Source organism: Salvelinus alpinus, chromosome 10 (assembly GCF_045679555.1).
Source record: "Salvelinus alpinus chromosome 10, SLU_Salpinus.1, whole genome shotgun sequence".
In the NCBI taxonomy this organism is placed as follows: domain Eukaryota; kingdom Metazoa; phylum Chordata; class Actinopteri; order Salmoniformes; family Salmonidae; genus Salvelinus; species Salvelinus alpinus.
In genome coordinates this window covers 33,375,747-33,388,986 of record NC_092095.1, presented here as the reverse complement: position 1 = coordinate 33,388,986, position 13,240 = coordinate 33,375,747, and the positions used below count along the sequence as shown (strand labels likewise).

The following is a 13,240-nucleotide window of genomic DNA, read 5'->3' as shown; positions in this document are numbered from 1 at the left end:
TCAAGGCCTTGACAACAGCCAACAGCTCCCGGTCCCCCAGATCATAGTTTCGCTCCACCGGGCTGAGCTTCTTCAAGAAGAAGGCACAGGGGCGGAGCTTAGGTGGCGTACCCGAGCGCTGAGAGAGTACCGCTCCTATCCCAGCCTCAGACGCTTCCACCTCCACTATGAACGCAAAAGAGGGATCCGGATGAGCCAGCACGGGAGCCGAAGTAAACAGAGCCCTGACTAAAAGCCCTGTCCGCCTCAGCTGACCACTGCAAGTGTACCGGGCCCCCCTTCAGCAGTGAGGTTATGGGAGCCACCACCTGACCAAAACCCCGGATAAACCTCCGGTAGTAGTTGGCAAACCCTAAGAACCGCTGCACCGCCTTTACCGTGGTGGGAGTTGGCCAATTACACACGGCTGCAATGCGGTCACTCTCCATCTCCACCCCCTGAAGTGGAAATGCGATACCCTAGAAAGGAGACGGACTGTTGGAAGAACAGGCATTTCTCAGCCTTGACGTACAGGTCATGCTCCAACAGGCGACCAAGCACTCTGCGCACCAGGGACACATGCTCAGCGCGTGTAGCGGAGTATATCAAAATGTCATCAATATACACCACTACACCCTGCCCGTGCAGGTCCCTGAAAATCTTGTCTACAAAGGCTTGGAAGACTGATGGCGCATTCATCAACCCGTACGGCATGACGAGGTACTCATAGTGCCCAGAGGTGGTACTGAAATCCGTCTTCCACTCGTCTCCCTCTCGGATACGCACCAGATTGTAAGCACTCCTGAGATCTAGTTTACTGAAGAAGCGCTCCCTGTGCATTGACTATCGCTGTGGCTATGAGCGGTAGTGGGTAGCTATACCTCACAGGGATCTGATTCAGACCCCGTAAATACACGGGCGTAGACCTCCCTCCTTCTTCTTCACAAAAAATAAACTTGAGGAGGCGGGTGAAGTGGATGACCGAATGTACCCCTGACGCAGGGATTCGGAGACATATGTTTCCATAGCCTCCGTTTCTGCTTGTGAGAGGGGATACACGTGACTCCTGGGAAGTGCAGCGTCTACCAGGAGATCTATCGCAGAATCGCCTCGTCGATGAGGTGGTGATTGAGTCGCCTTCTTTTTGGAGAAGGCGAGAGCCAAATCGGCATATTCAGGGGGAATGCGCACGGTGGAGACCTGGTCTGGGCTTTCCACCGTAGTAGCATCAACGGAAACCCCTAAACACCTACCTGAGCACTCTCGCGACCACCCCGTGAGAACCCTCTGTGGCCAATAAACAGTGGGGATATGACAAGCTAACCAGGGTAGGCCCAGCACCACAGGAAACGCAGGAGAGTCAATGAGGAAGAGACTAATTCTCTCCATATGACCCCCCTGTGTCACCATGCCCAACGGCGCAGTGGCCTCACTAATTAACTCTGACCCTAATGGTCGACTATCTGAGGCGTGAACGAGGAAGGGCACATCCACGGGAACAATAGGGATCCCTATACTGATCCCCAGCCAAGCCTGAATCGAGGGAACGTAACAGACAAAAAGTTTTAAAAAACGTAACAGAACGTAACAGAATTGAGGGAACGTAACAGACACAAACATATGTACAACAGAGGGCTCTGGGTGAGAATGGAGCCAGCTCACCTGGGGTGATGCCAGAGCACTCTGCCTGCTGCCTCGATTCCCAGAGGAACCAACCCGGCACCGACCGGCAGTGTGACCGGCAGTGTGACCTCTGCAGCCACTGATGGTGCACGGGCGGGAACCCCCTCCAGTCTCCCTGCGCATCGCCCCTCCCAGCTCCATGAGAATTGGAGGGGGTGCGGGAGGATGGAACCACCAGACCCCGATCTGAACGTCCGCGAGTAGCCAGCAGGTTGTCCAGACGGATGGACAGGTCCACCAGCTGGTCAAATGTGAGGGTGGTGTCTCTGCAGGCCAGCTCCCGACGGACGTCCTCGCGCAGACTACAACGATAATGGTCGATCAGGGCCCTGTTGTTCCATCCCGCGCCAGCAGCCAGGGTCCTAAACTCCAGGGCGAACTCCTGGGCGCTCCTCGGATGGTAGAGGCGCTCACCCGCCGCTCTACTCTCGGGCGGGTGGTCGAAGGGGTTCACGGCGGGTGAACTCCTCAAACTGGTCCAACGCCGCATCTCCCTCTCTCCACACGGCGTTGGCCCACTCCAGGGCTCTCCCGGTGAGGCACGAGACGAGGGCGGACACCCTCTCACGGTCCGATGGAGCCGGGTGGACGGTGGCCAGATAAAGGTTTAATTATAACAAGAACCCCTGGCAGTTCGCAGCACTCCCGTCGTACTCCTGGGGCAAGGAGAGACGGATCCCACTGGGTTCAGGCGGGAAAGGGGCGCTCAAGTGAGACCCCGGTTGTGCTGGTGGAGGCGCTGGAAGAACTCCCTGTCTCTCCCAGCGGTCCATTGTCTGGACAACGCGATCCATGGCGACGCCAAGATGGTGAAGCATAACTGCATGCTCCTGGATGCACTCCTCCACCTCAATGGCCGGGGTACCTTCTCCTGCTGACTCCATAGTTGGGGTCAGAGATTCTGTAATAGGTGCGTGTTGGTGGCAGGGAAGTCAGGCACAGGAGAACAAACTTGGTATAAACAGAGTCGTTTAATAAGTGCTGACCAAACTCCAAAAACCAAAATATATAAAAATAACAAAGTGGGTACAAAACCCGTCGCACACTAACACATACTAGCACAATCACATACAATAAAACAATCTCCGACAAGGACATGAGGGGAAACAGAGGGTTAAATACACAATATGTAATTGATGGGACTGGAGATAAGATATCAATACAGCAGTCGTTTTTTAGTTTAGACTTCATCAAAGTGAGAATACATCAATATGGATGTGATTAAAACCTAAAGTAAAGATTAAATCAATCAAAATAATTGTACATACCAGACTAAAAGAGCATTAACCGTTGTTCTAGTATGGGGAACTCTATAGTTTACACAGCTCAGCAGAATTATTTGTGTACCCAACCCATATCCCAGGAAAGAGGGGTTTAGTGAACGTGGTTCGGACTGTGTGGAGGAGGCTCATTGTGTCAGAGACGCTGTAGAAGGACAGAATACCTGCCTTGTGATCCAGGTACACTCCTACTCTGGAGGACTGAGGGCCTGATACTTTAGTCCTAACATTATTGTGTCTGAAACTATAACCATTACCAGAGCACTCTAAACCCCAAGACTTGTCATTGTATCCGAATCTGGAATCATTAACCATCCGTATTCCACTTATGTCTTTATAAGAGACTGCTGTAATAGTCCCATGATGACACTCCACCTCCCAGTAACAGCGTCCAGACAGACCCTCTCTACAAAGGACCTGCCACCAATCAGTGAATCTGTCTGGATGGTCAGGATGTAGATTGTTAAAAGCATTAACAACTGTCACCTTTCTGTTTCCCTCAGACAGAGAGAGGAAATGATGTGCTGTGTTTGGGTCCAGTGTGAGCTGACAGGAATCTGGGAGAAGAGCAGAGACCAATGAGGGGAGTTAGAACAGTAAGTTAAGGCACATACTGTACTGTATCTACCCTGTCTTTGATTACAGCAGAGAAGAGATCAATGAGAGCAGTATCTACAATTGATATATCACAAGATTTGTGAGTAGTGTCAGATAAAAGAGACCATTAGTTACTTGATGAAGAAACTCACACTGTAAGAACTGTTCTCTAGTCTTGGGCTCTGGAGGCAGTAAAACATCCACTGAATTCACTACAGACACACAGGTATTCACAGAGAGAGCGAATATTATCAGCATACCATATTGCACATGTATAAAGTGATGACTATAGGACCTCTGATTGGTCTAAACTAGGTGTTCTTACACTATATATTGTGTTAGTATTATTTTCAACTCACCTGTGGTGAAGATCTTGGTCCATTCTCCTTTAAGGAAGTCTTCTAGTTTCTCTCTGACCTCAGAAACAGCCTTATTCACATCTCCAAAGTACTGAGGATGGAAAACGATGCTGGGTAAGTCTGAAGAGACACTGGGACTGGAGAGAGACTGATAACTCTGGAGAGAGAGAGAGTGTGAGAGAGAGAAAGAAGAGAGAGAGAGAGTAGATAATTGACAATGTTTTTTGCGATCAAATATGTTTTATTAATGTCAGGTAACATGAATACTGATATGGAGAATAAAGTATAATTGACAAAATATATAGTTTCACAACAAGTTCATTTCTGAATCACCTGTAACAAGGAAGTTTAGTTACCTGGAGGAAATGGATGTGATCCTCTGTGTGAGAGAGCTGCTCCAGCTCAGCGTTTCTCCTCCTCAGCTCAGCTATCTCCTGCTCCAGTTGCTCCAGGAGTCCATCAGCTTGACTCACTTGAGCCTTCTCCTGGGCTCTGATCAGCTCCTTCACCTCAGAACGGCTTCCCTCAAAGGAGTGGATCAGCTCAGCCCACTCCTATTTAAACACACTTTCCTCCAGAGCCATATATTTAGAGGTAACATATCTTCTCCGACAGGGGGCGGTCCAATAACATGAATTGTGATCCAGGACTTAACATTAGAGCAGCCTATTCACGTAAGAAGTTTTGGCTACATGTGCCATACTTGTAAATCAATTTCATTGTAAGTGTATGGTTCCTACCTTTACAACATAGCCAGACAAATGTATACTGGATATTGAAACATAATGTAAAGTGAATGATTGATTTGCCTCTGTGTCCACAATTCATTGTATACAATTATGAGTATGAATATTATGGGTAGGTAATATACAATGAACCATTAAAAGGTACATTGTGTACCTAGACCAAATGTGTTATTTTTCTGATGTCTACATTAGAGTTCACTAGATAAACTAAAGGGTATTAATGCAGGATGAGAAATAATGAAAACCATTACTATTTCAATGTCCGTTTTCTGGAGTCTTTATTCAAAATGAGAGGCAAATAGAACTGTCTATGAATGTAACATGTTTCTATACCTTTTCAAAAATACTGTGATTGTAAGAAGGTACAGATTAGATGCTATTTTGAGCTATTTAAAAGTTTAATTCAATGTCCACATGCAAATATCCTTTGATATGATGAATCGTTGTGCATTGGCCATAGCCTGACCAATCACATTCTATCTTAAATGGTACAGCTATGGAAACAGAACAGGACAAATGCCAAGTCTTAAAAGACTCAGACCATGTTGTTTAGTTGTTTGTATTAAGTGCAGTAGACTGTCTTCCTCGGTTAACTTTATGTCACGCCCTGACCTTAGAGTACCTTTTTATGTCTCTATTTTGGTTTGGTCAGGGCGTGAGTTAGGGTGGGCATTCTATGTTGTGTGTTCTATGTTTTCTATTTCTGTGTGTTTGGCCGGGTGTAGTTCTCAATCAGAGGCAGCTGTCTATCGTTGTCTCTGATTGAGAACCATACTTAGGTAGCCTTTTCCCACCTGTGTTTTGTGGGTAGTTGTTTTCTGTTTTGTGTTGCTGCACCTGACAGGACTGTTTCGTTCCGTTCATTCTCGTTATTTTGTTTAGTGTTCTGTTTTAATAAATGAACATGAACCCTTGCTGCGCTTTGGTCCGATGATTCCTCATCTTCAGACGACGAACGTGACACTTTAGTATAAAAGATTTCAAAGAATGAATCCAAAGTGAAGTCTTCTAGCTCGCTTATATTTTACTTAATGATCATGAATGAAATAAAATGGAGTAAACATTCACCTAGTGTCAGGGTAGACACGCGCCCCCCCCCCCCCCCCCCCCCCCACACACACACACACACACACACACACACACACACACACACACACACACACACACACACACACACGTCCCTCACCACACATGCACCCCACTCGCAGGCACGCACACACGCATACACACTGCTGCTAAATATAAGGTTCTTTAATTGCATTGTCACTCATGTAGTTTAGAACATACAACTTAAAGACAAAAATATCGAAATCTAGTTTATTTTGGTGGTTTACTGAGAGGCAGAGGTGCTGTAAATCAAAAAATGTGGAATCATTTGATTTGATTTTGCCATATCACCATCTGCTGGGTAATTGATTGAGTAGTAATTGTTTAGCACCAGATTGATATACAATATATAGGCCTAGATATATTTGAGGAAATTCAACAGATTCAAATTCAAGGATCAATAGGTAAATAATAACACAACCTATATACTTATTCTTACAAGAAATCAATACAGTGGTTGTTATTCAGAATGTACATCAAAGTGATAATACATCAATATGAATGTGAACGTATAAGATTGAAACATACACTACAATTAAGATGATATCCCTCAGAACAATTATTGTACATACCAGACTAAAAGAGCATTTACCATCACTCTAATATGGGGAACTCGACAGTTTACACAGCTCAGCAGAATTGTTTAAATACCTATTCCATATCCCAGGAAAGAGGGGTTTAGTGAACGTGGTTTCGACTGTGTGGAGGAGGCCCATTGTGTCAGAGATGCTGTAGAAGGACAGAATACCTGCCTTGTGATCCAGGTACACTCCTACTCTGGAGGACTGAGGGCCTGACACTTTAGTCCCAACATTATTGTGTCTGAAAATATAACCATTACTAGAGCACTCTAAACCCCAAGACTTGTCATTGTATCCGAATCTAGAGCCATTAACCTTCCCTATTCTACTTATGTCTTTATACGAGACTGCTATAAAAACAGTCCCACGATGAAACTCCACCTCCCAGTAACAGCGTCCAGACAGACCCTCTCTACAAAGGACCTGCCACCAACCAGTGAATCTGTCTGGATGGTCAGGATTTGGATCGTTAACAGCTTTAACAACTGTCACCTTTCTGTTTCCCTCAGACAGAGAGAGGGATTTCTGTGCTGTGTTTGGGTCCAGTGTGAGCTGACAGGAATCTGGGAGAAGAGCAGAGCAGAGACCAATGAGGGGAGTTAGAACAGTAAGTTAAGGGACGTACTGTACTGTATCTACCCTGTCTTTGATTACAGCAGAGAAGAGATCAATGTGAGCAGTATCTACTATTGATATATCACAAGGTTTGTAGTAATGTCAGAAAAAGAGACTCTTAGTTACTTGATGAAGAAACTCACATTGTAAGAACTGTTCTCTAGTCTTGGGCTCTGGAGGCAGTACATCATTCACTGAATTCACTACAGAAATAGACATTCACAGAGAGAGAGAATATTATCAGCATACCATATTGTACATGTATAAAGTCGTGACTAGAGGACCTCTGACTGGTCTAAACTTGGTGTTCTTACACTATGTATTGTGTTAGCATTATTTTCAACTCACCTGTGGTGGAGATCTTGGTCCATTCTCCTTTAAGGACGTCTTCTAGTTTCTCTCTGACATCAGAAACAGCCTTATTCACATCTCCAAAGTACTGAGGATAGATAACGACGCTGGGTAAGTCTGAAGAGACACTGGGACTGGAGAGAGACTGATAACTCTGGAGAGAGACAGAGATAAAGAGAGTGTGGGAGAGAGACAGAGCGAGAGTAGATAATTGACAATGTTTTTGTGATCAAATATTTTTTATTAATGTCAGGTAACGTGAATACTGATATGGAGAATAGAGTATAATTGACTAAATGTACAGTTTCACAAGTACATTTCTGTATCACCTGTAACAAGGAAGTTTAGTTACCTGGAGAAAATGGATATGATCCTCTGTGTGAGAGAGCTGCTCCAGCTCAGCGTTTCTCCTCCTCAGCTCAGCTATCTCCTGCTCCAGTTGCTCCAGGAGTCCATCAGCTTGACTCACTTGAGCCTTCTCCTGGTCTCTGATCAGCTCCTTCACCTCAGAGCACCTTCTCTCAATGGAGTGGATCAGCTCAGTAAAGATCCTATCACTGTCCTCCACTGCTGCCTGTGCAGTGTGCTGTTAAGACACAAAGAGAGAAGAGAAGGCTCTATGTTTAAGTATAATTTTTTCCCCCCAAAACGTTTTATTGCAGAGGAATAAGGTTCAATCTAGAACCCTTTTAATCTGAATAAGCTATATCACTGACGGTATCAGTCTAGGCACCCCACCGAAACCCAGAAACATAAACCCAGAAACAATACAAGTAGAATAAAACAACAATCAAAATCAAAGGTACAACGAACCGTAAGTGAACTAATGGCAAAGAACAGGGATTCACAATTACCCACAACCCAACCCTCCAGAAAAATGTAAAACCTAGAAATAAAAGTGTCCTAGGTAGAACCCTTCATAGAGGCCCACATAAAAAAAAAATATACAGTGACTGTACAAAACATTAAGAACACCTTCCTAATATTGAGTTGCACTTGGACCCCCCCCCATTATAGTTTTCACTTGGATTCACCTGGTCAGTCTATGTCAAGGAAAGAGCAGATGTCCCTAATGTTTTGTACACTCAGTGTATATTACCTCAGTTACCTCAAGTACCTTGTAACTACCCACTATTCAAAGTGCTTTGATCAAATTAAGGGAATCGTTCACAAAAATTGGCACATTCTAAGATCCGATGATAGTATCGGTAATGTGTTTTCGGAACATCCCTTGGTCGTATTCTTGCTGGCAAAAATCTCAGAGATCAATTGATGAACTCTGATTTACCACCCCAAGATATCCCTGCACAACGTCTATTTGCGCCCCTACTGGATGGAAACTACAAGTGTAATGGCTGTGCACAATGCAATGGCACTTATAAATGTAGATCCTTCAAACACCCCCAAACAGGGAAACAGATCCCAATCAAAGGTGTTATCACGTGCTCCACTAAGGCAGTTATTTATCTTATAACTTGTCCTTGTGGTAAAAATGATGTGGGTAAAACAAAGCGCAAAATAAAAGTACGAATCTCGGAGCATCGTAGCACCATTAGGTGCAAAAACTCGACTTACCCAGTTGCGGCCCACTTTTTGGAAGCAAATCACGCGATTTCGTCTCTACGTTATATTGGCATTGAACATGTCACCCTCCCTAGGAGAGGGGGTGACCTCAATAATTTATTGTTAAAACGAGAGGCTACCTGGCTCTTTAATTTAAAGACCCTTGCTCCCTTCGGTCTCAACGTAGACTTTGATCTGAAGCCATTCTTGTGATTTTGCTATTGTAAATGTTTGTAGTCTTATCTATGATCGTACGCTATCCATTAGTTTTTTGTATGCTATTTTAATATATGCGAATTAACCAATGACATCAGGCTACACCCGGCCATGATTACAGACACCTGTGTGTGTGTTTTGACACTATATAAACGAGTCACCTCACATAAACGAGTCACCTGTTTGTCATTATACCCTGATGAAGACAGCTTGTCTGTCAAAATGTTGGACATTACATTTTTGCATCTGAGCTCCTAGAGTGTGCGGCTCTCCTTTATTTTTCAAGTGTTCCACTCCGCTAGCCAGCACCTCGCTTAAATAGGTGTGCGTTTCGTTTGCCTCTGTATAACAGAGTCGGTCAGGGACACGTTGAAAATGTCAGTGAAGACACTTGCCAGTTGGTCAGCGCATGCTCAGAGTACACGTCCTGGTAATCTGTCTTGTGAATGATGACCTGTTTAAAGGTCTTACTCACATCGGCTACGGAGAGCGTGATCACACAGTCGTCCGGAACAGCTGATGCTCTCATGCATGCTCGGTGTTGCTTTTCTCGAAGCGAGCATAGAAGTTATTCAGCTCGTCTGGTAGGCTCGTGTCACTGGGCAGCTCTCGGGTGTGCTTCCCTTTGTAGTCTGTAATAGTTTGCAAGCCCTGCCACATCCGACGAGCGTCGGAGCTGGTGTAGCTTGATTCGATCTTAGTCCTCTATTGACGCTTTGCCTGTTTGATGTTTCGTCAGAGGGCATAGAGGGATTTCTTCTAAGCTTCCGGGTTAGAGCCCCGCTTATTGAAAGTGGCAGCTCTACCCTTTAGCTCAGTGTGGATGTTTCCTGTAATCCATGGCTTCTGGTTTGGGTAGGTACGTACAGTCACTGTGGGTACGACGTCATCGATGCACTTATTGATAAAGACTGACTGATGTGGTGTACTCCTCAATGCCATTCGAAGAATCCCGGAACATATTCCAGTCTTTGCTAGCAAAACAGTCCTGTAGTTTAGCATCTGCTTCATCTGACCACTTTTAAAAAATATATAATCTAGTCATTGGTGCTTCCTGCTTTAATTTTTGCCTGTAGGCAGGAATCAGGATAGAATTATGGTCAGATTTGCCAAACGGAGGGTGAGCTTTGGATGCATCTCTGTGTGTGGAATAAAGGTGGTCCAGGTTTGTTTCCCCTCTGGTTGTACATTTAACATGCTGAAAGAAATTTTGAAAAAATTATTTAAGTTTTCCTGCATTAAAGTCCCAGGCTACAAGGAGCGCTGCCTCTTGGTGAGCGTTTTCTTGTTTTCTTATGGCGGAATACAGCTCATTCAATGCTGTCTTAGTGCCAGCCTCTGACTGTGGTGGTATGTAAACAGCTACGTAAAATACAGAGGAAAACTCTCTAGGTAGGTAGTGTGGTCTACAGTTTATCATGAGATACTCTACCTCAGGTGAGCAGTAGCTCGAGACTTCCTTAGATATCGTGCACCAGCTGTTATTTACAAATATACATAGTCCGCCGCTCCTTGTCTTAGCAGACGCCGCTGTTCTATCCTGCCGGTGCAGCGTATAACCAGCCTGTATGTTGATAGTGTCGTTGTTCAGCCACGTCTCCGTGAAGCATTACAGTTTTGAATGTCCCGTTGGTAGTTTAATCTCCCACATAGGTCATCTATTTTAGTGTCCAATGATTGCATGTTTGCTAGCAGAATGGAAGGAAGTGGGGGATTATTCGATCGCCCACGAATTCTCAGAAGGCAGCCCGTTCTCCGGGCCACTTTTTCTCCGCCTCCTCTTCACGCAAATCACAGGGATCTGGGCCTGTTCCCGAGAAAGCAGTATATCGTTCGCGTCGGCCTCGTCAGACTCGTTGAAGGAAAAAAAGGATTCTGCCAGTCCGTGGCGAGTAATCGCAGTCCTGATGTCCAGAAGTTCATTTCGGTCATAAGAGACGGTAGCGGCAACATTATGTACAAAATAAGTACAAAAATAAGTTCCAAACAATGCAAAAAACACACAAAAAAAAAACACAATCGGTTGGGGGCACGTAAAACGTCTGCCATCTTCTCCGGCACCATTTTATATATTTGAGTGTGGTAATCCAATCTGACCTTTAATCCGGATTAAAAGCAGTTTTTGCATTTTTCTAATCTCTAAAATAGTGATTAGGATTGTTTTGAAGCCGAAAATGTTGATTATCTTAATCCCACTGGAAACGGTGGATTCGGGATGGATTTAAAAAGGTGAATACATTTCAATGTAACTAACTAAAAACTTTCTAACATCTGAAAAACAAAGGTTCATTAAATTGATCGCATAATAGGTATGTGGTCAGTTGTTAAATGTCTCTCTTTAATCTAGGTACCTTTATTCATGTAGTTTACTCATCTCTGTTTCCCTATGACAGTGTAGAAGTAGTACCATAACCAGTCCAGGAAACTGGCCCAAAAAACAGGTAGAGATCTGATCATGGATTCAAAATATAAATAATAGCACTACAGAATCCGGATTATAATGATCCAGATTACTTTTTATTTTTTTTAACTGGTCCCTGGTCAATAATACTTACCTTGAGAGATTCCACAGCCTGTTGGAGCTCCTTCAGCTCCTTCTCTCTCTCCTGGATTCTCTGTTGGAGCTTCTGCTGACTCATCCCCAGCTGACTCTATGGAGAAACACTGTTCATTGAGCTATCAAGATTTATTTGTCCAGTAGTGCAATAGTATAGTATTATGATATAGGGAGTAGGATTTAAATTGTAATTCGAAGTCCCACTGCAAAATTATATATCTATGATTTTAGTTGAATTATTATGTTTCTTTACAGTACTCATATCATATAGTTTAAACATAACTTTGGACTCAAAAGAAAATGATGGTGTGTGACTACAGCTAATGGTGATACATTTAGACAATGTTTTTCATGTAACTAATTATATATGTTTCTCATATTCAAACAGCCCTCCTGCTGTATATTAAATTATTTGTTTATCAGAGTCACCAACAAGTTATTCTGGTCTAACCTGTTTCTCGGTCCTCTCCGCTGCAGCTGACACTGTATCATGGCCTTTATGATCATCCACCATACACAGATAACAGATACAATTCTGATCGGTACGACAGTAAATCTTCAGCAGTTCGTCATGACGGGAGCAGATGTTCTCCTGTAGCTGTGTGGAGGCTTTGACCAGCTTGTGCTTCTTTAGTGCAGGGACACTATAGTGAGGCTGGAGGTGAGTCTTGCAGAAAGACACCAGACACACCAGACAGGACATGAGGGCTTTCTGGTCCCAGTGCAGAAATCACATGCCACATCTCCAGGTCCAGCATAGCACAGATCAATGGGATCAGCCTGAAGTCCTGTCTTCTTCAGTTTCTCCACCACTTCAGCCAATATGGTGTTTTTTATCAGAGCAGGCCTTGGACTGAAGGTCTGTCTGCACTGAGGACAGCTGTAGATCCCATTCAGATCATCCTGATCCCAGCAGCCCTCAATACAGCTCCTACAGTAACTGTGTCCACAGGGAATAGCTACTGGCTCCTTCAGTAGATCCAGACAGACAGAACAACAGAACTGATCCTGGTCCAGCAGAACTGCCTGCTGAGCCATTTGGACTGTTTTTCACTTCCACACAGAAAAACGACACTGCGACTCAGATAAGTTTCGTTTTCTCAGAAGAGAGTTTGTGGGAGGGGGAGGGACTTCCTGGTTATGCCAGGAGGTGGGGTTAGTTAGAGGGACGAAGAGAGCATGTAGTACAATGCATAAAATGCTAGGGTAGTTTAGGGTTCATTCTCTTTCCATGACATTGACTGACCAGGTGAAAGCTTTGATCCCTTATTGATCCCTTATTCACTTGTTAAATCCACTTGAATAAGTGTAAATTAAGGGGAGGAGACAGGTTAAAGAAGTATTTTAAAGCCTTGAGACAATTAAGGCTTGGATTGTGTATGTGTGACATTCAAAGTGTGATTGGGCAAGACAAAAGTTTTAAGCGCCTTTGAACAGGGTATGGTAGTAGGTGCCAGGCGCACTGGTTTGAGTGTGTCAAGAACTACAATACTGCTGGGTTTTTCCACGCTCAACAGTTTCCCGTGTGTATCAAGAATGGTCCACCACCCAAAGGACATCCAGCCAACTTGACAACTGTGGGAAGCATTGTACTCAACATGGACCA

The 13,240-nt window shown here is 44.4% G+C and overlaps 1 protein-coding gene and 1 pseudogene across 1 annotated transcript; both read right to left on the bottom strand.

Moving 5' to 3' along the window:
• Window positions 1-2,618: 2,618 nt before the first annotated feature.
• Window positions 2,619-5,508, bottom strand: LOC139531399 (tripartite motif-containing protein 16-like). Its single transcript, XM_071327849.1, has 5 exons — window positions 5,482-5,508; window positions 4,255-4,452; window positions 3,899-4,055; window positions 3,692-3,751; window positions 2,619-3,499 (listed from the first exon to the last, which is right to left on the bottom strand). Exons 1-5 carry the CDS (start codon window positions 5,506-5,508, stop codon window positions 2,973-2,975), a joined length of 969 nt encoding a protein of 322 aa, XP_071183950.1. The 3' UTR covers window positions 2,619-2,972.
• Window positions 5,509-5,880: 372 nt separating this feature from the next.
• On the bottom strand, window positions 5,881-12,796 carry LOC139531948 (tripartite motif-containing protein 16-like; annotated as a pseudogene).
• Between the last annotated feature and the right edge of the window lie 444 nt (window positions 12,797-13,240).